The sequence below is a fragment of the Panthera uncia genome, chromosome F1, assembly GCF_023721935.1.
Source record: "Panthera uncia isolate 11264 chromosome F1, Puncia_PCG_1.0, whole genome shotgun sequence".
NCBI classification, from domain to species: Eukaryota; Metazoa; Chordata; class Mammalia; order Carnivora; family Felidae; genus Panthera; species Panthera uncia.
The window spans coordinates 9,245,269-9,271,442 of NC_064813.1; the positions used below are offsets into that span (position 1 = coordinate 9,245,269).

A 26,174-nucleotide genomic window follows, 5' to 3' on the forward strand; every position below is an offset into this window, starting at 1 on the left:
TTTCTAAAGCCTCCATCAAAAAGTTACTAGAAGTAATAAACGAATTCACTAAACTGACAGGATACAAAATCAATACCCAAAAATCAGTACTATTTCTATACACTAATAACGAAGTAGCAGAGAGAGAAATTAAGGAAACTATCTCATTTACAATTACACCAGAAAGAATAAAATAACTAAGAATAACTTAACTAAAGAAGTGAACAGCTTGTACTCTGAAAAAATATAATACACTGATGAAAGAAATTGAAGATGACAAACAAATGGAAAGATATTCCATACAAATGGATTGGAAAAATTAATATTGTTAAAATGTCCATACTACTTACCCAAATCAATCTACAGATTTACTGCAATCCTTATCAAAATACTAGCAGCACTTTTCACAACACTAGAACAAATAATCCTAAAATTTATATGGAACCACAAATAAAACCCAAATAGCCAAAGAAATCCTGAGAAAGAAAAACAAAGCTGGAGGCATCACAATCCCAGATTTCAAGATATATTCCAAAGCTGTAGGTCAAAACAGAATGGTATTGGCACAAAAACAGATACATAAATCAATGGAACTGACTAGAGATCCCAGAAATAAACCCATGATTATATGGTCTATTAATCTATGATAAAAGAGGCAAGAATATACAACAGAGAAGAGAAAGTCGTTTCAATAAATGCTGCAAGAAAAACTGGACAGCTACACTTAAAAAAAGTGAAACCATGGCCAACATGGTGGAGAAGTAGGGGGATCCCTATGTAAGTCGTCTCTCAAACAAAGAAGTGCTGACGCCAAAGGACTTTGAACCCCAAGAATCTGGGAGGAAAGGAAACTGAATCTACCAGGAAGAAAACTGGAAAACATGACAAATGATAGTTCAAGGATACTTCAAGGAACAAATCAAAGCACAACTTGTGGAGGGTCCAAAACATCACTGTGAGTAGAGAAATAAAATAACCAAAGCCACAACAACAGAGAGCAAGTAACACTCTCCAAAAAAGACCTCCTGAAGGGCCAGGCCCTGGACAGTGTATGACCCCCCCTTAAATAGAGCAGTGCTTGCAGGTGCAGAGCACATAACAAGATTTTAAAATTCACAAGGGTCAGAAAACTAGCCAAAATGATGAAACGGAAGAATTCCCCTCAAAAGAAATTCTAGGAAGAGGTGACAGCTAAAGAATTACTCAAAACATATATAAGGGGCACCTGGGTGGCACAGTCGGTTAAGCGTCCGACTTCAGCCAGGTCACGATCTCGCGGTCCGTGAGTTCGAGCCCCGCGTCAGGCTCTGGGCTGATGGCTCGGAGCCTGGAGCCTGTTTCTGGTTCTGTGTCTCCCTCTCTCTCTGCCCCTCCCCCGTTCATGCTCTGTCTCTCTCTGTCCCAAAAATAAATTAAAAATGTTGAAAAAAAAAATTAAAAAAAAAAAAAAACATATATAAGCAATATAACTGAACAAGACTTTAGAATAATAATCATAAAATTAACGCTGGACTTGAAAAACGCATAGAAGACAGCAGAGAATCTATCACTGCAGAGATCAAGAAATTTAAAAATAGTCATGATGAATTAAAAGATGCTATAAATGAGGTGCAAAATAAAATGCAGGCAGTCACAATGTGGATTGAAGAGGCAGAGGGGAGAAGAGGTGAATTAGAAGATAAAAATATGGAAAAATAAAAGGTGAGAAAAAGAGAGATTAAAAAATCCAGGATCAAGAAGAGGGATTAGAGAACTAAGTGACTCAATCAAACGGAACAATATCAGTATCACAGGAGTTCCAGAAGAAGAGACAGAGAAAGGGGCTGAAGGTGCACTTGAACAAATCATAGCTGAGAACTTCCCCAATCTGGGGAAGAAAACAGACATTGAAATCCAAGAGGCACAAAGAACTCCCTTCAGATGTAACTTGAATTGATCTTCTGCATGACATATCATAGTGAAACTGGCAAAATACAAGGATAAAGAGAGAATTCTGAAAGCATCTGGGAATAAACAGGCTTTAACATAGAAAGGTAGACACACATAAGGGCAGTAACAGGTCTATCTACTGATCCCTTAGGGGAATCCTAAGATCCTAAGGGGGATTCTGTGAGTGAAATGTTGCAAGGACCACAAAGTACCAGAGACATCACTACAAGCGTGAAACCTACAGAAAACATAATGACTCTACACCCATATCTTTCAATAATAACACTGAATGTAAATGGACTAAATGCTCCAATCAAATACATGGGGTATCAGAATGGATTAAAAAAAAAAAAAAAAACAGACCCATCCATTTGCTGTCTACAAGAGGCCCATTTTAAACCTTAGGACACCTTCGAGGGGATGGGGGCGCCTGGATGGCTCAGTCGGTTAAGCATCTGGCTTCAGCTCAGGTCATGATCTCACAGTTTGTGAGTTTGAGCCCCACATCGGGCTCTGTGCTGACAGCTTAGAGCCTGGAGCCTGCTTTGAATTCTGTATCTCCCTCTCTCTCTGTTCCTCCCCCACTCATGCTCTGTCCCCCTCTCTCTCTCTCTCTTTCAAAAATAAATAAAAACATTTAAAAAAAATTTTTTTAAGAAATTGAGGGGATGGAGAACTATCTATCATGACACTGGAAATCAAAAGAAAGCTGGAGTAGCCATACTTACATCAGACAAACTAGACTTTAAACTAAAGACTGTAACAAGAGATGAAGAAGGGCATTATATAATAATTACAGGGTCTATCCATCAGGAAGAGCTAACAATTATAAATGTCTATGAGCAGAATACATGAGCCCCCAAATATATAAAACAATTAATCACAAACATAGCAATCTTATTGATAAAAATGTGGTCATTGCAGGGGATTTTAATACTCCACTTACAACATTGGACAGATCATCTAGACACAGAATCAGTAAAGAAACAATGGCCCTGAATGATACATTGGACCAGGTGGACTTGACAGATATATTTAGAACTCTACATCCCAAAGCAGCAGAATATACTTTCTTCTCAGTGCACATAGAACACTCTCCAAGATAGATCACATACTGGGTCACAAATCAGCCCTCAGTAAATATAAAAAAATTGAGATCATACCATGCACACTTTCAGATCATAATGCTATGAACCTTGAAATCAACCACAGGAAAAAGTCTGGAAAACCTCCAAAAGCATGGAGGTTAAAGTACATCCTACTGAAGAATGAATGGGTCAACCAGACAATTAGAAAAGAAATTAAAAAATACATGGAAACAAATGAAAAATGAAAATACAACAATCCAAACCCTCTGGGATGCAGCAAAGGCAGTCTTAAGAGGAAAATACATTGCAGTTCAGGCCTATTTCAAGAAACGAGAAAAATCCCAAATACAAAATCTAACAGCCAGCACACCTAAAGGAACTAGAAGCAGAACAGCAAAGACACCCCAAACCCAGCAGAAGAAGAGAAATAATAAAGATCAGAGCAGAAATAAACATATAGAATAAAAAAAAAAAAAAAAACAGAAAAACTGATCAATGAAACCAAGAGTTGGTTTCTTGAAAAAATTAAACAAAATTGATAAACCTCTAGCCAGTCTTCTCAAAAAGGAAAGAGAGAAGACCCAAATACATAAAATCATAAATGAAAATGGATTTATTACAACCAATCCCTCAGAAATACAAGCAATTATCAGAAAATACTATGAAAAACTATATGCCAACAAACAGGACAACCTGGAAGAAATGGACAAATTCCTAAACACACTCACACTCACACTACCAAAACTCTACCTGTAGGAAATAGAAATTTTGAACAGACCCATAACTACTGAAGAAACTGAATCATTTATCAAAAATCTCCCAACAAATTAAAGTCGTGGACCAAATGGCTTTTCTGGGGAATTCTACGAGACATTTAAAGCAGAGTTAATACCTATCCTTCTCAAGCTGTTCCGAAAAATAGAAATGGAAGGAAACATGTGGAATCATTCTATAAAACTAGCATTACTTTGATTTCCAAACCAGACAGAGATCCAGCAAAAAAAGAGAACTACAGGCCAATATCCCTGATGAATATGGATGCAAAAATTCTCAACCAGATACTAGCAAATCGAATTCAACAACATATCAAAAGTATTATTCACCATGATCAAGTGGGATTCATTCCTGGGCTGCAGAACTAGTTCAATATTTGCAAATCAATCAATGTGATACATCACATTAATAAAATAAAAGATAAAAACCATATGGTCCTGTCAATAGATGCAGAAAAACATTTGCAAAATACAGCATCATTTCTTGATGAAATCCTCAAGAAAGTCAGGATAGAAGGAACATTCTTAATCACAGAAGCCATTTATGAAAAGTCCACAGCTAATATAATCTTCTATGGGGAAAAACTGAGAGCTTTCCCCCTGAGATCAGGAACACGACAGGGATGTCCACTCTCACCACTGTTGTTTAACACAGTGTTGGAAGTCCTAACATCAGCAATCAGACAACAAAATGAAATAAAAGGCATCAAAATTGGCAAAGATACTTTTACTTTTCACAGACTACATGATACTCTACATGGAAAACCCGACAGACTCCACCAAAAGTCTACTAGAACTGATACATGAAATCAGCAAAGTCACAGGGTACAAAATCAATGTACAGAAATCAGTTGCATTTTTATACACCAGTAATGAAGCAACAGAAACAGAAATAAAGAAACTGATCCCATTCACAAATGCACCAAGAACCCTAAAATAAATACCTAGGAATAAACCTAACCAAAGATGTAAAAGATCGGTATGCTGAAAACTATAGAAAGCTCATGAAAGAAACTGAAGATACAAAGAAATGGAAAGACATCCCATGCTCATGGATTGGAAGAATAAATATTTTTAAAATGTCAATACTGCCCAAAGCAATCTACACATTCAATGCAATCTAAATAAAAATTGCACCAGCATTCTTCTCAAAGCTAGAACAATCCTAAAATTTGTATGGAACCGTAAAATACTCCGAATAGCCTAAGTAATATTGAAGAAACTAAACCAAAATGGGAGGCATCACAATTTCAGACGTTAGCCTCTACTACAAAGCTGTAATCATCAAGACAGTATGGTATCGGCACAAAAACAGACACATAGACCAATGGCATAGAATAGAGGCTCCAGAATTGGACCCACAAATGTATGGCCGACTAATCTTTGACAAAGCAGGAAAGAGTATCCAATGGAAAGAAGACAGTCTCTTTAACAAATGGTGTTGGGAGAACTGGACAGCAACATGCAGAAGAATGAAACCAGACCACCTTCTTACACCACACACAAAAATAAACTCAAAATGGATGAAAGACCTGAATGTGAGACAGGAAACCATCTAAACCCTAAAGGAGAAGGCAGGAAAAAAGCCTCTCCGACCTCAGTCACACCAATTTCTTACTCAACACATCTCCAAAGGCAAGGGAATTAAAAGCAAAAATGAACTCTTGGGATCTCCTCAAGATAAAATGCTTCTGCACTGCAAAGGAAACAATCAACAAAACTAAAAGGCAACTGACAGAATGGGAAAAGATATTTCCAAATGACATATCAGATAAAGGGCTAGTATCCAACATCTATAAAGAACTCACCAAACTCCACACCCAAAAAAACAAATAATCCAGTGAAGAAATGGGCAGAAGACATGAATAGACACTTTTCCAAAGAAGACATCCAGATGGCAAACAGACACATGAAAAGATGCTCAATGTCACTCATTATCAGGGAAATACAAATCAAAACTACAATGACGTATCACCTCACGGTGGTCAGAGTCACTAAAATGAACAAGGCTATAGATGCTGGCGAGGATGTGGCGAAATGGGAACCCTCTTGCACTGCTGGTGAGAATGCAAACTGGTGCCGCCACTCTGGAAAACAGTGTGGAGGTTTCTCAAAAAAATTAAAAATAGAATTACACTATGACCCCGCAATAGCAGTGCTAGGAACTAACCCAAGGGATACAGGAGTGTTGATGCATAGGGGCACATATACCCCAATGTTTACAGCAGCACTCTCAACAATAGCCAAATTATGGAAAGAGCCTAAATATCCATCAACTGATGAGTGGATAAAGAAGATGTGGTTTCTATGTACAGTGAATACTACTTGGCAATGAGAAAGAATGAAATCTGGCCTTTTGCAGCAATGTGGATGGAACTGGAGGGTATTATGCTAAGTGAAATAAGCCAGGCAGAGAAAGACAGATACCATATGTTTGCACTATATGTGGATCTTAAGAAACTTAACAGAAGACCATGGGGGAGGGGAAGGGGAAAAACTAAAGTTACAGAGAGGGAGGGAGGCAAAGCATAACAGACTGAGAACAAACTAAGGGTAGATGGGAGGTAGGGGGAGGGGAAAGTGGGTGATGGGCAAGGGAGGAGGGCACTTGGGATGAGCACTGGGTGTTGTATGGAAACCAATTTGACAATAAATTATACTTAAAAAATAAAAATAATAAAAATGAAAATTAAAAAAATGAATCCAGGCTACTTTCTAACATCATACACAAAAATAAACTTGAAATGGATTAAAGACCTAAATGTGAGATCTGAAATCATAAAAATCTGCCGTAGCAACATTTTTCTAGGTATGTGTCCTAGGGTAAGGAAAACAAATAAATTATTGGGACTACAGAAAAAAAAAAAAAAAAAACACAAAAAAAAAACAAAAAACAAAAAACAAAAACAAAAAAAAAACAAAAAACAACTTTTGTACAGCAAAGGAAACCATCAACAAACTAAAAAGACAACTACGGAATGGGAGAAGATATTTGCAAACGCTCAATCCAATAATGGGTTAATATTCAAAATATATAAGGAACTTATACAAATTAACACACACACACACACACACACTGACTCAGTCAGTTAAGCGTCCAACCTTGATTTCTGCTCAGGTCATGATCTCATGGTTGTAACATCAAGTCCCAACTCAGGCTCTGCACTGGGCGTGGATCCTACTTAAGATTCTCTCTCTTGGTTGCTCTTCCTCTCCCTCCCCACCCCCACTCATGTTCTTTCTCTTCCTCAAGAAAAAAAAGAGAAGAGGACCCGAATAGACATTTTTCCAAAGAAGTCATACAGATGGCCAACAGACACATGAAACATGCTCAACATCACTCATAATCGAGGAAATACAAATCAAAACCACAATGAGATATCACCTCACACCTGTTAGAATAGTTAAAATCAAAGCGACAAGAAATAACAAGTGTTGTCAAGGATGTAGAGAGAAAGGAATCCTCTTGCACTGTTAGTGGGAATCTAAATTGGTACAGACACTATAGAAAATAGTATGGAGGTTCCTCAAAAAATTAAAAATAGAAATACCATATGATCCAGTAATTCCACTATTGGGTATTTACTCAAGGAGAATGAAAACACTAATAGGAAAAGATATATGCACATGTATATTTATTGCAGCATTATTTACAATAGCCAAGATATGGAAGCAACCTAAGTGCTCATTAATAAATGCGTTGATAGGAAAATGTGGTATTACATACAATGAAATATTACACAGCCAAAAAAATGATGGCAACATTCCATCGTGACAACATGGATGAACCTAAAAGTATTATCACTAAGTGAAGTAAGTCAGACCGACAAAGGCAAATACCTTAAAATTCTACTCATAAGTAGAATCTAAAAAGAAAAAAATGAATAAACAAAAAGCAGAATCAAACCTATAAATACAGAGAACTGATGGTTACCAGAAGAGGGGGAAGAGGTGGAATTGGGAAACATGGATGAAGGGAAAGAGAGATACAGCCTTCTAGTTTTTAGAGAGAGAGAGAAAAAGAGAGAGAGAGAATCCTAAGCAGGCTCCACACTCAGTACGGAGCCCAACACAGGTCTCAATCCCACAACACCAGGATCGTGACCTAAGTTGAAATCAAGATTGGGACACTCAACTGATTGAGCCACCCAGGAGCCTCTAAAAGAAAAAAAAAAAAAAACTTAATCTATTATGTTAAATCCATAAAAGTGAAGCTAATAAATGGCAGCTTCTAAAATACCTCTAGCTGAAGTTTTTCACATATTTAAAGCAGTCCCAAATCAAAGGAATGAGACATACAGACCACAGCTGCTGCTCTTACTTTATTTAGAAATCAACATCGTTGTCTTTTCTTATTGGAAGGACTGTTAGTGGCTATCAGTTCAGCCTCTCCAGAGTTAGGAGCTCCCCAATAAATCTCCATCCAGTTTCTGAACAGTGAAATCACTCCTTTCAGGATCATCCATTCCAAGGCTGGACATTCTATAAGGGACAACCTCCTTTATGTTAAATCATACAACTGCTAGCAAATGTAGCTCCTCCATTCTGAACACATTCGATTTTCTTCTTGGATACATACCTGAAGTTTAAAATTTGTCCCTGAAGTCACTAGAGAGCCATTAAATAATTGTGAGAAGAGCATTAAACATTCCTCTGGAAAGAACAGGATGAGTATCTTTAAAACTATGTTCTGAGATAGGGGTAACTGCGCGGCTCAGTCGGTTAAGTGTCTGACTCTTGATTTCCGTTCAGGTCATCATCTCACGATTCCTGGAATCGAACTCCTCATCAGGCTCTGTGCTGGCAGAATGGAGCCTTGTTGGGATTCTCTCTCCCCACCCCACCCCCATAATAAATAAATAAAAATTTTTTAAAAATGTTCCTAGATGTATTTTAACAAGATTTAGTTACTGATTGGATTTAATAAAGAGGAAGTGTTAGAAACTTGGCTATGTTGTACATCTCCCAGATTTGGCTTAAGAAACTTGGCTGTGCCAGATGCTATTACCATCCACCAGGGCAGGCAATAAATAAGGGAGCAGGTTTGGTTTAGAAGAAAGAGAAGTTGAGTTTGGATCTACTCCCATACCCCTATGAAGATATTTTAAAGGCAATAGGAAATTTGCACCAGAATTCATTAGAGAACTGAACCAGAAATTTGAGTTTGGAGTCCTTGGCATGCATTGAAAGGATTCCTGAGGGTGGATGTTAAGGTGGAAGAAGAAGACCAGATGAAGTTGAGGAAAGTTAGCCCAAAATGTAGTGGGCAAACCAAGAACAAGTATGTGATGGAAGCCATAGGATGGGTATTTTTCTGATTGGATGAAATATTATATAGTTGTTAAAATGATGTCTTTGAAGCACTTTAAATATTAGAGATTTTTACTAATGGTGAATGTAAGACACAACCTACTAAATTAAAATGTTGGTAATGTTTCTGGACTTTAGGATTATGACTCTGCAAAGAGAGCCACAGATTCACAAAAACTAATCACAATGACAAAAAGAAAGCCACAATAACCACAATAATTTCAAAAGAATCTACATAATGCATGTCATATTCTAGGATTATATTTCAATTATTTTGCTGTAAAAAAAAATAAAGCGCTTCTTTTAAAATCCCATCCGACTACTGTGATATTATGATTTATAAGGAGAAATACATTAATCGGTTTTCACTCAGTTTCTATCACAGCGCTAAAACCCTCAGAATTTCCTAAGTGATAACAACAATCAAGGTATCTTGACATTCCTAACAAACCCCTTTCAACCACAGCTGAATTTATGTTAATGAGGTGACTTTTGGAAAGTACCTAAGAATGGTGGCAGGTTGCCAGGGAAAACAACCTGTAATTAGAGGGCTGGAACTTTTAGTCCCACTCTTAACCTCCAGAAGGGGAGAAGGGCTGAAGCTGAAGATTTAAGCAATTGACCCTATGCAATGAAGCTTCCTTAAAAACCAAAAGGACAGGGTTAGAAGCACTTCTAGGTTGATAAACACATGGAGATTTGGGGGAAAGTGGCATGCTAAGAGAGCATGAGAGTTCCGCGCTCTTCCCCATTCCTTGCCCTATATATCTCTTTCATCTGACTATTCCTGAGTTATATCCTCTCATAATAAACTTTTGTAGTAAAAGTTATATCCTTTTGTGGTAATCTAGTAAGTAAAATGTATCTCTGTGCTTGGTGAGCTGCTCTAGCAAATTAATTGAACCCAAGGAGAGAGCTATTGGAACTTATGGCTGGTCAGTCAGAAGCCCAGGTGGCAACCCGGACTTTTGACAGGCATCTGAAAGAGGGGGAAGTCTGGTAGGACTGAACCCTTAACCTATGGTTACCTAACTCCAGGTAAATAATGTCAAAATTAAGTTGAATTATAAAACACCTAGCTGGTGTCATAAAGAATATTGCTTAGTGCTTTAGGGAAAAAAAAAACACACATCAGAGTTGGTATCAGAATCTTAACTGTACCTTAACTATAAACTTGGGTATACTAACTAATCTTTAGGTTTAAAAAATATTCATTTATAACATAAGGACACTGAGAACATCTCTTTATTCCAACAATAACTAGAAATAATACAAAAGGAAGATACAATCTCCATTAGCAATAAAACATATGAAGCATCCAGAAACTAGATCAACAAAGAAAACACAAACCTTCTGTGGATAAAAATCTAAAACTCAATTAAAATGACATAAATGATCTAAATAAACGAAGAGGTCTTTCATAGTCATGGATGACATTACAGAAGTGACAATAATCCTAAATTTAATCTGTAAATTTAACAAAATGTCAATCAAACTCCATCAGGACTTTTTAAGAAACTTCCTACTTATATGGAAGATAACCTGTCCACCAACAGCTAGGTCAACTTTGAAAAAGGGGACACTTCCAGGTAATTATACATATTGCAAAGCCACACGTTAAGAAGGGTATAGCACTGACTGAAGACAGAAAATCAAATATAAATGGAATAGATTGTCATAAACAAACTTACCTAAATCTGGGAATCACATAAAGGTAGTGTAAAAAAAAAATCAATGAGTAAAAACTATTTAGGAGGTGATGCTGAAACACTGGCTTGCCACATGGAGAAGAATAAAACTGAATCCTTACATTACATCATGCACTCAAGAGGATGTTGACAGATCAAAGGCTTAAGTGTAAAAGGTGAAATGATAAAGCTAATAGAAGACTATGGAGAAGAGAATGTAACCTAGGAGTAAGACAGAATTTCTTAAATGGGAAGAAAATAGCACAAAACATGGGTGAAAAGTAGAATTGGTCATACCAAAATTTAAGTATTTCTGTTCCAGCATGGATATAACAAATGTAAAGGAGGTATGACATATTAAAAGAAGATATATATAATATCTAAAACTGATTCTATATGTTAAGATTCCAATGATTACATATAACTGAATCCACTCCAAAGAGTTTAAGTAGTAAGAGACTTACTAGAGAAAATTTTTATTGTACAGAATTTTGGAAGGGCTGCAGAAAAAGATTCTAGCATCCTTTTAGAAGTGCTAAGACACAACTTAGAACCAGGCCACCAAGAAGTGGCAGCCTCTTCTCTGATCTAAAGTCCTGGGCTCCAAGAGCACACTCCCACTGCCAGAATCTGGAAGGCTCACGGATGGATGTTACCTCTGCTGCCAGCCCCTGAACTGTGTGACACCGGCCACACCAGGAGCAGGGATACACCGTGCACCACCCTAGACCTCAGGAAACTAGCACCTGGACGCTACCCTTCTGCCAACACTGCCCCAGAAGAATCTAATAGTTCCCCCAGGTGTGCTCATAAAGTACAAACAACAGAAGTTCCTACTAGGCCTCATTTAGGTCTTCCAAATCTAGTGGAAATTCGTCAAACCTAAGCCACATCTGAAATGAAACCCACGAGGGACTCTGAGAAACATCGCGTTTACATTAGCCTCTAACAGAAGGAAAGAAAATCAGGAGGCTCAGTGACAGTCCTTCACATCCTTCCCTTTTTCAATAAAATAGTATCGAGCATATACAAAGATACCAAAAACCTTGTGAATAAATAAGGAAAATCAGGAAATCTATACAAAAGGATAAAATGATACGAACAGGCAATTCATAGAAGGGTTTACCCAAATGGCTAAAAATTAATAAAAGTGTTCTCAAAGGCATTAGCCACCAGATAAATATAAAATAAAAGTTAAAGCAAGACACTGTTTGCTCTTATAAATTTTTTTTTCAACGTTTTTTATTTATTTTTGGGACAGAGAGAGACAGAGCATGAACAGGGGAGGAGCAGAGAGAGAGGGAGACACAGAATCGGAAACAGGCTCCAGGCTCTGAGCCATCAGCCCAGAGCCCGACGCGGGGCTCGAACTCCCGGATCGTAAGATCGTGACCTGAGCTGAAGTCAGACGCTTAGCCGACTGCGCCACCCAGGCGCCCCCTGTTTGCTCTTATAAACAAGACCAAGATTGGACTGGTAAAATTCAAAAATTAGATAAATGCTAATTTGCTGCATTAATGAAGTAAAAACTGGGGAAAGCATTCTGGAAAATAATCTGGTAGTACCCAGACAAATTAAGTAAATATTTTATAACCCAACAATTTCACTCTTGAATAAATATCCCAGAGAAATTCTCACACAAGGCCCCATACTGGAAGAGTCAGCAGTGCTGTCTGTGGTGGCAAAGACCAGGAGTCCAGATGTTCATCGCTGTGCAAATGCTTAAACAAAATATGAAAAATGTCCAGAGCAACCGCACTGCACAACCCTAGGGAACATGAGTGACGTACAATAAAAAGTGAACAGTGCCACCTGGTGCATGCAGCCTGGCAGAACCCTCACTTTTTGGAATACGCGGTAAGAAGCAATGAACCTGATAGACATTCACCCAGAAAAAAATTGTAATTTTTTTCCCCAAAGGACTGCTGGGTTCTTTTTAAAGCAACAGAAAGAAGTCCAACTCAGAGTGTTTGTATAAACTAAAATTAAACGTATAAATATTACATACTTGACAAAACCGGGTATAATTTCAAGGCTATATCAATCAAACATGTAAAAGCAGTTCCCTATGACTATTGGGAGGGCAGACTAGGAAATGAACCTACAGTTATTCCCTGCTTTTTAAAAAGTCACATAATGCCAATTCGCTTATGCAAAAGATCTATGTTATCCCTCGTTTTCACGAACCAAAAGAAATCTAAAGAGGACTTTTTCATTTAAAAAAAAAAAAAAAAGGCAAAAAGCGAAAATAGCGTTCAGTACTTTTTTCTACCCTGACTTGACTGAAGCAGCGCCCACCCCAAGCAGCGAGTGGTGCCACCCAGCGCTTTCCCCGGGGACTACACTCCGCAAGTCAGCATCATGCCACCAGAGCTTTGAACAGTGTCTGTGACCATCTATACTTTGTCTTGATTTATTTTGTGCCTCTGTTCGTAAGATGTGTCCTAAGGTGTCAGAAAAAGCCTAAGAGAGGTTATGTTTTTTAAGTCTCAGAACCCTCAACATCTTTCCCACATAAACCAATGGTAATTGTTTCTTTGCTTTATACCATTTCGGCTTACAAAAGTTTCCATAGGAATGCCGTACTTTTGGATAATGAAGGAAACCTATACAGGGAATAACTACAAGGAAAAAATGAAGAGTCTTGCATGGACTAATGATGGGGCTGTCATGCACTGAGGGATATGAGTAAATGAACTTTTTTTCCTGAGGATCAGGCATAGAGTGTCAATAATACTTAAAACTATTAGAGAGAACAGGAGATATCTGAAGAACTACAGAGACAGAGCAACAAGGATGGGATAAAACTGCAGAGCATTAAATATTATTATGTATTTATTAATATATAAATACAGTAAAGATTTTAAACTTTGGCCTCAGGGCAATAGAGAATCACTGAAATGTCTTTAAACTATACTGGCCACCTGATCTTCATACTGTTAATAGTTTACTCTCTAATCCCTGATATCTAAATGGGATGTGTCTGATGCTCAGGACAGAGTTAGGAGCTAAAGTTACCAATCTTTAGTTGGTAATAAAACCAAGTAACTTTAGTTGGTAATAAAACCAAGAGGGTACATACAGAAGGAAATTGATGGTTCAACCTTAGGGGTTAGCCTAAAGCTACCTAAATCTGCATGCTCGAATTTTATTATCCCAAGGCAGATGGTAGTGAAAATAATCTTGGAATTCAGAGTCAAATGAGGCTCCTTATAGAAAAAATCCAAATCAAAGATAAAAGACTTCTAGATGACTTTTTCACTTATATCACATGTCATCCCAGACAAATGTCTCTCCACAGAAATCACTGAAGTTCTTATTCAACCTTTTATGCCCACCCACAATATGCTAGATCTAACAGAGTCAATACACGTTTGGATTTTTCTAAGATCGGAAGTGACAGATCAAACCCTATATCCTGAAATAAACTGCCAGGATACTATCCAAACATTTTACACCCTCAGAACCATTTAACCAAAATAGCACTGCAGAGACATAAGATGTAATCATCCTTGAAGAACATCTTGGATAGCTGCAAAATGTAACACCTCCCATAAAGAATTTGCGTACCTTATGTCTCCAAAGGGGAAGTATTAGTCTATAGATTTAAAAGGGGGTGGGGTTGAGGAAGTGAGGCCAATGATCTAAAAGTATCTAGGTTAAAAAATGAGTTGCAAGAGATTATCTCTATTGTTATCCCATTGTTTTCATTACTCTTTTAAAAGATAGGCTTGGGGGGCACCTGGGTGGCTTAGTCAGTTAAGTGTCTGACTCTTGATTTCAGCTCAGGTCATGAGCTCATGGTTTGTGAGATCAAGCCCCACTTTGGGTTCTGCTCTGACAGCCCAGATTCTGCTTGGAATTCCCTCTCCTTTTGTGCCCCTCCCCCCGCTTGAGTGCACAAGTTCTCTCTCAAAATAAAGAAGTTAACATTTAAAAAAAAAATAAAAGACTTGTATGTTAACAATGAGGAGATTCATTGTTTACGTAACTTTCTCCAGAGTGTTCAAATGAATTCATTTGCGACCCTGAAACGGTTCTATTGTAGTCCATTTGCTTCTTAATGGGCTTAAACAAGCTGTACTTCTTTAAGGACAATAAAACAAAACAAAAGTAAAAATCCTAGGAGTTCTCAAAAGCTTTTAGCCTCTTTGTCTCTAAGAAAGTTTTATGTCAATGACAACTTCTAAATGGGATACCATAGATTCATAACAATTTTGAGTAAGCATATAGCACAGGGAAAATTGAAAACATACACAAACCAATATAGTTGAACCTTGAGCAACATGGGTTTGAACTGCCTGGGTCCACTTACACAAGGATTTTTTTTCCAATAAATACAATACAGTACTGTAAATTTATTTTATCTTCCTTATTGTCTTAATAACATTTTCTTTTTCCTAGGTTACCATATTGGAAGAATACAGTAAATAATACATACATAAAATATGTTTTAATAGACTTTTTATTATTGTTAAGTCTTATGGCAAACAGTAAGCTATTAATATTTAGGTTTTTGGGGGTGTCAAAAGTTTTACGTGGATTTTCGACTGTATGGACGGTGTTGGTGCCCCTAATCCCTGTGGTTTAAGGGTCAACTGTATGTTAAAGTACAATGAAGTAAGAAAATAGTACGACTTTTATTGAGCCATTTAAACTAAAAAAAAAAAAAAAAAAAAAAAAGTGCAAAGCCAACAATCCACCCAAGAATAGGAGATGACTTACATTGGAGCTAATAAATCTAAAAAGAACTTGCTCAATATATTTGGTGTTAATATTAGAAAGACTCCAGATACTCTAAATCCTTGTGTCATACATTGTGTCATACACAGCTGTTTCATAAAACAGGTCAACCACACACTACACACAGTCACTACCTTAGTGTTCAAAAACACAAGGTCCTAAATTCAAGGTAGTGACAGCCCAACCAATCTGAATCTCCTCTAGTATCAACCAAACTTGGCCAAAACTAGCAAAATCAAAACATCACTGCTCTCACCACCACTTATTACCGATGCCCAAAGTATCTTTATCCCAGGAGTTTCTTCAGCTCTAACAGTAAAGAAAAATTAAACATGCAGAGGTTCGTTGTTAGGAGAAAAGGTAACTGCCAGAACCACCCCTTCTATAAAATATAAGGTTGGATGAGACCTGGACAAAGCAGCTTCCCAGCAAGACTGCATTCATTTTTATGCCTAGGAAACCAGGGTACCAAGTGATAAGAAATTATTGCCTCAGGTCTCCCACGAATTCAGTGGGATACTTTAAAAGGGAAACAGACTGAAAGATTCTCAGCCATAGATGTGCCATAGCAGTGCTACAAACTTACTGATAAACATCATTCTTTCCCCTCCTGCGTATGCAAAGCCAACAATTTAAATGACACAATTAATTTCCATAGATGTCCACTATATTCCTGAGTACAACAAAGAACCCTTCTGCTAGAAACACAAAAACAACCCCCCCCCCCCCCACCCACCCCCCACCCCCCGGGTAGTATTTAAGCATCACTTTAAAACACCATACAGGCACAATTCTTTTAAAGAAATAATTCCATTCCCCATGAAAATAAAAAGACTATCTTCAGCCCATCGTGGTTTTGATGTAACAGATAAGACAGCTTCAAGTGGGTCCAGGATATGTGGAAACTGACTAGATCACAGAAGAGTGACAGCTATTTTCCTGTCCAATCAATGCCTCCCAGGACATCCTTGGAAAGGAGGAAGACATACATGTTTCTCTTTCTCTCATCTATAGAGGAGCAGATGTCAAAGAGTAATAATTCTTCAGCATGGTTAGAGTCCTCTTATAGCATCCAATTACTATCATTATTTGTTCATATAATGTTAACGTGTGATAATTTAGTAAATAGCATTTCAAATTGATTAGAAGTCATATTTGTCCTGTATTTATATTTTTAATATAAAAAGAGCCTTGGAAAGTTTTCAGCCACTAAAATTATAGCCAATAACTATAAAGTCATAGACAGTACTTACTTGTTTCTCTCTAATGGGTCCCTTCATGCTAAATTTCATTAACATCAGGTTATTACTTATAATGAAAACAGGAATAAACAGAGTAATAAAATTTTCTCTATTTCCTTTACCTCTTCTTTCATTACCAATAAAATTCATAATTAGAAGCTCTGAGTTGCTATACAATCTTTGCTATTTTAAAATCAACCAACAAATAGAGGAAGAGATGTTCTCTCAACACAAGTTCTATCAAAGTATCATCCTACTTTCATTAGATTCAATCACATCTCAGTGAAAATAACTAATTTTGACTAATCAAAAATTTTAGTAATTTTCCAGCTTGAATTCAATGGGAAGTTACCAATAGGAAGCCTAGCTACCCAACCTGCCTGTTTAAAAAAAAAAAAAATGGCAAACAATTATTCCTAAAGAGCTCAGTATGCTCATTGTCCATCATATTCACTGGCACACAGCAGGCACAGAATAGATACTGGTGGATGTGTTGACAGAAGATTAGATAATGGACAGAATCAGGTGAGTAGGGAAGGAGGAAAGAAAAGAAGAAACAGGTGAGAAAAAAGATCAGATGAATCCCTAAATCCAAGAAGTGTACATAAGATGATGCAGACAATAATACGTGCAATGACATTGAAATAAACGGCTGCCCGTTTGGTGAAATTCGTAAAGATACCAAAAATGGAAATGGGAATTTAATCAGCCCTTTCAGATGCTAAATCAAGAGTGACAAATAGTATGTTCCAAGAGGGTAAAAACTTCAAGACAAAGGCACAAAGTCAGGAAAATAAAATGCATGCTCATAGAACAGTAACCAGATTAACTTGCCTAAAGTTGAGAGCTTATGAAGGAAGTTGTGGGAGGTTAAGGCTGCAAAGTCAGGCGCTGTAGCCAGAGGCTGTGCACAACATAAATACTGAGGGTGTCTGACTGCTGCCTCCTCTTCCCCACTCCTCCTTCAAAAATTAGTACCTGCAGGGGCGACTGGGTGGCTCAGTCGGTTAAGCAGCCGACTTCGGCTCGGGTCATGATCTCGCGGTCCGTGAGTTCGAGCCCAGCGTCAGGCTCTGTGCTGACAGCTCAGAGCCTGGAGCCTGTTACGGATTCTGTGTCTCCCTCTCTCTGACCCTCCCCGTTCATGCTCTGTCTCTCCCTGTCTCAAAAATAAATAAAAAACGTTAAAAAAAAAATTAAAAAAAAAAATTAGCACCTGCACCCAATCACATAGCCACAACCCCCATCATATACTTTCCTTATCCAAACCCTGAAGGAAACCAAAATTTATGATAAAGTGACAAAAAAGCTTACAATCATAGAAAATGCTAAAAGAAAAAAAAAAAACATGATGAATAAACAATTGGGAAAAAGCTAGTGACTAGGTATACTAATTATCAACTAGCACCTGATTATATCCTACCAAGCTTCTGTATACAATCTCAGAGTTGTTTTGTTTTGTTTTGCTTTAACCAGTTTGGTTTTGGATCGCTTTGAGCAATGAAGTTTATTAAGGCAATGAACCAGGATAGGAACTCAAACAGCACCAATCATATGCCTCCTACATGCTAGGCAGATTTATAATGGCTTTACACATACTATTTCACTTAATCTTAACATTATTAATTTGAAATTACTCCTCCAGCTTCATATATGTGAGAAAAAATTACTTGAGAGTCACTTTAAAAAGCTAGGATACAAATTTATCTGCTTAACTATCACATGAGTGTGTATGTTCAGCACATTTTAATAGAATCAGAAGGAAATACGGCTCTAAAAGCACTTGTTCAATTTCAAATACACATGGTTTATATCTAAATACCTAAATGCACTTAAAACTAGGCCAGTCCTCAACACATAAAGTCATCATTAAAGCCCATCACTGGGGTACCTGACTTCAACCAAAACCACAGTCTTAAAGAAATCATAAGAAATGATTTTTCCAACCAAACTAATCTAGTCTCAGCTTTTGTTACCATGATCTATTCTGATATATGGAACCCAATAAGTCAAGATATAGGGGAAAAGACAGCATTCATATAACCCCCTTTCCTGTTAGAGTAAGAAAGATGCATTTTCTATATACATCTGGGATGATTTCTGACTTTCCTTCACATATTGGACATGAAGGATATATTTACTCTGTCAGATGCTAATACGAGAAATAAGACTGCAACTGGCCTTCACAAATCAAAGTTTAATAATTTTAACCAGCTATATAAGAAAACCTTGTACTCCTAGAGTGGGTCCTTCTCTACAGATATAAAAATCAAGATAACCTTTAGAAAAGCCAAAATGAGAGTCACACAATCCAAATGCTAATGCCCAAGCCAATTATCAATTAGCAACTCAAAAGCTCACTGATACACCTGATTTTACACCTAGGCATGTTAACAAAAGATTTGCTTACTTAAGTACAAATCTTAGAGGAGGGATTTACTAGCTTAATGCCCTTAGGCAAGTTACTTCACTGGTCTGAACCTTGCTTAGCTCATTGGGAAAATGGGGGTAAACAGCTATACTTTAAAACTGTTGTCAGGATTATAGACACTTATGTAATGCACCACACAGTATCTGCCATTTAGTAGAAGTGCAATAAATATAACTTTACATGATAATTACAGGCTTTGCCAGCCAATAACAAATTGATCAGAAAGATCAAATTAGAAGTATGAGGGGTGGGTGGAGAGAAGACAAAGACAGCTCTATGAATAAATAGCTGAGAGGAAGGAAAGAGCCAAGAAACAAAGATGCAAAAACTCAGGACTAGAGCCACCCTGCACACTGCAATAGCTGTGGAGGGCGTCCCCAGTGTTTTCACAGCACGTAACAATGGCCTGCCTTCACTAAGCCATTTAAAACAGATTAAACTTTGATTCCATGTGTTTAAAAAAAGACAGATAAGCACATAATTGACTTTGGAAAGCTTCCTATCAAAAGTGATTTAGCATCACAAATTTAACATCTCACATGTCTAAACTTTAATTTTTTTTTTTAACGTTTATTTATTTTTGAGACAGAGAGAGACAGCATGAACGGGTGAGGGGCAAAGAGAGAGAGGGAGACACAGAATCGGAAGCAGGCTCCAGGCTCTGAGCCATCATCAGCCCAGGGCCCGACGTGGGGCTAGAACTCAATGACCGCGAGATCGTGACCTGAGCTGAAGTCGGACACTTAACTGACTGAGCCACCCAGGCGCCCCTGTCTAAACTTTAATTAACTGCAAAAATCTATGAACAAGCTTCTGCTAGACTTAATGTACAAAAGAACCTCTCAAATTTCAGAAGCCATTTTTTTCTCCTCAGCACTGAAAACAACTGTATTTCAAACAAATTAACTGGAAATATTTCAGTGCAAAGGCCTAAAACATCATCGGTTTTTAACAGCTAACACAAGATAAAGTTTTTGTCTCCATCATCACTAAATGTTTTTATATCTACCAAACAAACACAAACATGTGCCATGAAGATCTCTTTCCACTTGAATTTTCTCCTACATTTGGAAGGCAGTAAAAAGCAAAAACATCTGTTCCTTTCTGCAGAGCTGACAACCCTCATTCTATGGTTTAAAAATAAATGATGTTTATGGAAGTTTATAGATAAATGATCACCTGCTTCAAAGGCAGCTGGCAATTAATGGATCCAAAGACATGCATGCAAAATTAAGGCCAAAAAAAGAAAACAAAACAGATTCCCTAAGGAGAATACTACTGTTCCCTAGGCCTCTGATAATATCCAAGACACCCATAAAATTGTAGAGGATGGTAAAGAACCAAATGTGATGGCAGATGACAAGAAAACAGACAGCAACTGAGAAACAGGGGCCTGTGTCAATCTGGATTCACTCCACCACAAGAACAGTGTCCCTGAGAGCTGCCTAGAGAAAATCTGGATCAGTCTAACCAACAATCACTCTTCTTCCAGCCCAAGGAAGGCCAGATGTTCAACAATTAAAGGGATGGACCTTATTAGAAACAGGAACTGAAAAATCTTATAAAGTCTGTATTTTTTAGAAACAGCTTTTACTCCATGTTGCCTTACAGTGTCAAACATCCAAAAATAAGTAATAAGCAAGGACATTCAGACTTAAATCAGTAGACTCAGCTTCTATTTCTGGCTCTGCCTCTGAATGAATCACAGTGTGACCTTGAGAAAATTATTTCATCTCTTTACCTACCTGCATTTCCCCACCAGTTACAAGATTAGGTTAAACCCACAAATTTTTCTTTTTTTGAAAAGAAAGTGAGTGGGTGAGCTAAATATATGGAAACTGCTACACAAATATCTACTGATCACAGACCAGCTATATATCCAACCATCAAAGACAAAATCAGTAATGTCCATATTAAAACAACTCACTCTGCAATTTCACCCTTGTACAGTAAAAAATTCTCCCTGGAGAGGGAAATAGAACACAGGTACTCACTGAACAGGACTCCTTTAATTGTCCAAAATTTCAAATTTGGAAATACTTAGCAAAATAAAGTGTAATGCAAGTAACAAGGATAAACCATGTTTTTCTCTTAAGGGCCTACGATCTTCAGGACTCTGAAAAATCCTCCTATGAATGGATTCCTCTTCCCTGACCCCTGCCAAGGAGATCAGTCCCTGTACCCTTGATGCTCCCAGAACACTATACTGCATGTTTCCATGTGCTCCTGCGTACTCAGGGAGCCCTGGAGAAACAAAACCCTGATTTAATGACCTTTGTATGTCCAGCCACTAGCATATTGCCTGATACAACGTGGCTGCCAAGAATATACATATATATATACGTGTATATATATATATATATATATATATATATATATATATGTTAAGTTAAAGCGAATATATATATATCCAAAGTCTAATGCTATTAGAATGAGCAATCATTAATATTAATAGATGATAATCTGAATCATGGTGACATTTTCATTTAAAAAAATATATTTATAAATGAATGATTACCTAGATAAAGATGAAACACACGATTTCTCACCAAAATTAAATTAAAAAAATTAACTCAAGAATTTTCCTATCTTCTTCCCTCAAAAATGATCTTTCAAGGCCTTTTTTTTTTGTTTTTTATTCATATTTTTTACAACTTATCTAAAGGGTATTAGACTATAAGCATCCCTTTTCATTTAACCTACACAATAAAGGGAAGGGAGAAGAAGTTAAAAAAAATAAAAAGAAAGAGAGCAAGCAATAAATAAATGAATAAAGTGAATAAATAAAGACTACTCTTAGTATAAGAATCTATAAATGTAAAACAAAAGGTGAAACATATGTAAAATACAGGTGAAAATAAAAATGTGGTAAATACAAGTTGGCATTTAGCCAACGAAGTAGCTATGCCCATTGAGAAATGTCACTTAAGAAATGTGTTTTTTAATGTTTATTTATTTATTCTGAGAGACAGAGAGAGCAGGGAAGGGACAGAGAGAGAGGAAGAGAGAGAATTCCAAGCAGACTCCATGCCGCCAGAGCAGAGTCCTACGTGGGACTCAAACCCACCAAATGTGAGATCATGACCTGAGCTGAAACCAAGAGCTAGATGCTTAACTGACTGACCCACCCAGGAGCCCCAAGAAATGTTTTATAGATAACCTATTTATTACAGTACCAGAATTGAAGACTTAAGCTTTTCAAATTACATTTGAAATTTTTACCATGCAAATAATTATCATAAACCTACCAGTAATTGCATAAATTTTCATTCTTTCCTATTCCATAAATTCTTGCACTTATTATTTCCTTTAATAATTAAGAGTAGAAGGAAGAGGGCACCTGGGTGGCTCAGTCCGTTAAGCGTTGGACTTTTGATTTTGGCTCAGGTCATGATCTCATGGTTCGTGAGTTTGAGCCCTGCATCGGGATTTGTGCTGACAGTGCAGAGCCTGCTTGGGATTCTCTCTCTCTCTCTCTCTCTCTCTCTCTCTCTCTCTCTCTCTGTGTTCCTCCCCCACTTGTTCTCTCTCTCAAAATAAACTTTAAACATTAAAAAAAAAAAAAAAGGGTAGAAGGAAGAGAACATGAAACAATGAGTAGTTAAGGTAAGGCCTTGGGACCTACACACCTATAAGAAAGGATAAACTATTTACCACAGCAAATGGACCCTTTAGCTGGGCTTTTATGGTGCCCACCAGTTGGATTACACGTCCTTGTGGTCTTCTCACCTTCAGCGACTCCAAGCTATACCTGTGTTGATTGGACATAAAACCAATGAAATTATCCCTAATATTCTATTTCATTACTTATTAACTTTCTAAGAGTGGTTGCATCAGCAAACTGGAGTACATCCCCTTAACTTCACGGAGTAGTCAACCCAGATTGCTGACAGAAACTACATATTACATATATAAGCAGACACATATATATTAGAGCAGTCAGAGCTTGCCTCTGGATAGTACTGGAATAAATTATTTGTTTCTCCCACGCTGACCCTTGTCAAAAAATCATTAACAATTTTCTTATTTTTAATGATGTGAGGATGAGGAAGGAAAGACAATGATGGCTCAGTTAGCTGTGAAAAAAAAAAAAAAGAGTTGATCTGCCTGGCGGGACCCTGGACATAGAGAATAGCACGTTTTGGACAAATGGTTGGAGCAGCCCTTCCTTGCGATGACTTAGGAGACATAACAAAGTTGTTCCCTTTAAGACCTTGTTAAAAAAAAAAAGAACAATAAAAACCCAGGAATTTTACTAAACTTGAAAGCAGGACGTGAAAGGATTCCCTGAGTCAGGACATGCCAGAAGCAAGTCTAGGCTTCGCAAGGCGAGGAGAGCAAGTGACCGGGGAAGGCCCTGATTGGCAGGTGACCCAGCAGCAGGGCGCGCTCACCTGTGAACACGTTCTGGAAGCCATCTGCAGCCGCCTGCGCCCCAGACACCTTGGCTGCCCGTACGGGGGGCACCCCACCGCCCCCCTCTGAGGCAGCCTCGCGTTCCGGTAGGTGCGCAGAGCCCCCGGCCGGGGGCGCGCGGCTGCCTAGCTCCTCTGTCCAGTCCGCTGAGCGGCTGAGGCCGCAGGTGAGGCCGCCGTCAGCCCGGTGCTTCTTGGGCGGAGCGGCGGCGGAGATGAGGGCAGCCCTGGGCCCCCGGCTCAGGGAAGACTCCAGCCGCCTCTTAATCCTGGGGCTCTGGCTGGGAGACTGAGACGGAGAGTGATTGGGCGAGCTGAGTTGCCGGGTGGTGGTCTTGATGTAGCAGGGAGTGATGAGCGGGTAGGGCTTGAAGCAGCGTGGACTGGGCGCAGGACTGCCTGGCAGGGAGGCGGCTGCCAGGGCGCCGGGCCTGCCGGGCTCCCCCTCGGGCTCTGCCCCCGGCCTCGGGGGGTCCTCTCCCGCCTCCAGGCCCCACGCCTCCCCGGGAGAGTCTCGGGGGGCATCCTCAAAAGTATCTTCCTCGCCTTCCTCATCAGTGTCCCCAACCCCTGGGCCGGGGCTTCTGGCCGAGCCCTCCTCCGCTGGTGAGGACTCGGGGAACCGGAAGGCCGGGGAGGAGGGCGAGTCCGCAGCAGCAGGCTGGCCCACCGGCAGGCCAGGCACAGCTAAGGCTCCGGGGGGTGGAGGCTGCTCGGGCACCCGGGGCTCGGTGACCAGGCTCCGAGGCAGGTCAGACAGGGTAGACAGAGCCTGCTCCGTGTCGGGACTGCAAGGGGCCTCCCCGGCTGCGCTGCTCGTGCCCAGCAGGTACTGGTCCAGGCCCAAGAAGGCCCCGGGCTGGGGGGAGGCGGCTGTGGGGGCTGCTGCAGGCTTCTCAGGGCCCTGGAGCAGCTGCTGCTGCTGCTGCTGCTGCTGCTGCTGCTGCTGGCGGATCGCCTGCTGGATGTCTGAGAGCAAGTCCTCTTGCTCCGTGGCCGAGTGAAAGCTATAGATGTCCGTGTCCGAGCCGGAACTGGTTCTTTGTCCATCCTGCACCCCTGCAGCAGCTTCCAAATCCCCCAAGACCACCCTGCCCCCAACCCCAACATCGGTGGGTCCAGAGCCACTTGGACGGGTTACCTCGAAAGGGTCAGCACACTCGGTATCCGACAGGCCCGTCTCGTCTGCAGAGAGGCTGAGATCTGGGGTCTTGGTGACCAGGGAGTGCGCGCTGTCCAGCTCCCCGATCTGCAAGGCCTGGGAGTCCAGCACATCCTCGCGGGAGCCGCTGGTGCCTTTCCCCTTGGACAGGTTCTTCCTGATCCGCAGGTTGGAAAACACTGAGGCTCTGGATTCCGACTTGCTCTTCTTCTTGCCTGGCTCTCCCCCGCCGCCACCTCCTCCCCCCTTGCCGTGCTTGCCCAGCGCCTTCTTGCCCCCGCTCCCCTTCTTTGTGGCTTCCACATCTCTGGGCCCGACAGCATCCTCTGCGCTGCTTCCGCCTTCGTGCAAGGCATCACCTGCGCTCCTCTTCAGCTTCCCATCCTGGTTCCCCATGTTGCAATCCCGCTGCAGAGCCGAGGCGCCTCCAGCATTCAGGCCATGCCGGCCCTCCTTGGCCCCCAGCCCGCACAGGGGGAGGCTCCCGGGACAGTCAGGCGGCCAGGCGAGCCGCTGGGAGAGGAGGCCAAATCGCGCGGGGCTGGCCCTGCTAGCATCTGCCTCCGCTTCGCACAATGCGCGCTTGCTCCCGCGGCTGCCGTGGCTGCGGCTGCAGCCGAGAGCGAGCGGGCGGCAGCCCAGAACATGCTCAGTGCTGCGCTCTGAGTCCGCCAATGGCTGCGCAGAACGCAGCCGGGGCCTGGCCCCCCAATGGCCGCCGCCCCCCCCTCCGCCCTCGCTCGGCTTCTCCCCGAAGCCGGGCGCGAAAACTGTTTGCTCCATCTCGGAGACTTTCATCTCCGCTGTGCGAATCGAATGCATTGTGCCCGTGGAAAGAGCTCGTCAGCTGGAAGATGCACATGGAACTTCAAAGCTCCGGGACCTGCCATGAAAAAAAAAAAAAAAAAAGTTAAAAAGAATTTTAAACGGTGAAACAACTGAAGCCAAATTCCAATTGAGAGGTTCTATAATATCGAGGCCACATATACTACCCACTCCCCCCTTCAAGTGCCTGAAGAAGCATATGGCTCTTCAATAAATATTTGTGGAGCGAATGGATTGTTCTTTAATAACTGATAGGCTTGAACACTGTTAATGTGCTTGAGCGTATGGTTTAGGAATGGTTGCTACATATAGTGCTTTTATGTCTGATGCAGACCTTGCATCTGTTTACTTGAGAGATTAGCTGCCATTTCAAAAGTTCATTTTTCGAATTTTTTAGGACAGAATAGCAAAGTGAATTAAAAAAAAATCCTAAGAGATTAGAGTTGATTAAAATGCTAATCTCCAAAATTCTATGTATTTACCATATAAATCAAATAGCATTTGTATTCCAAAAGGGTACATATACTATAACTCCCAGGAGGTCAGACTCATCAATATTAAACATGCTCCTATTGTTGTTGCATATAAAA

The 26,174-nt window shown here is 39.7% G+C and overlaps 1 protein-coding gene across 1 annotated transcript in view; it reads right to left on the bottom strand.

Annotated features, from left to right (window-relative positions):
* FMN2 (formin 2) overlaps positions 1-25,638 on the bottom strand; it is a 346,387-nt gene extending 320,749 nt beyond the window's left edge. The window contains 1 exon segment of the mRNA XM_049635319.1: positions 23,577-25,638. Coding sequence (XP_049491276.1) covers positions 23,577-25,581 — 2,005 coding nt within the window. The 5' untranslated portion in view covers positions 25,582-25,638.
* Positions 25,639-26,174: the final 536 nt, after the last annotated feature.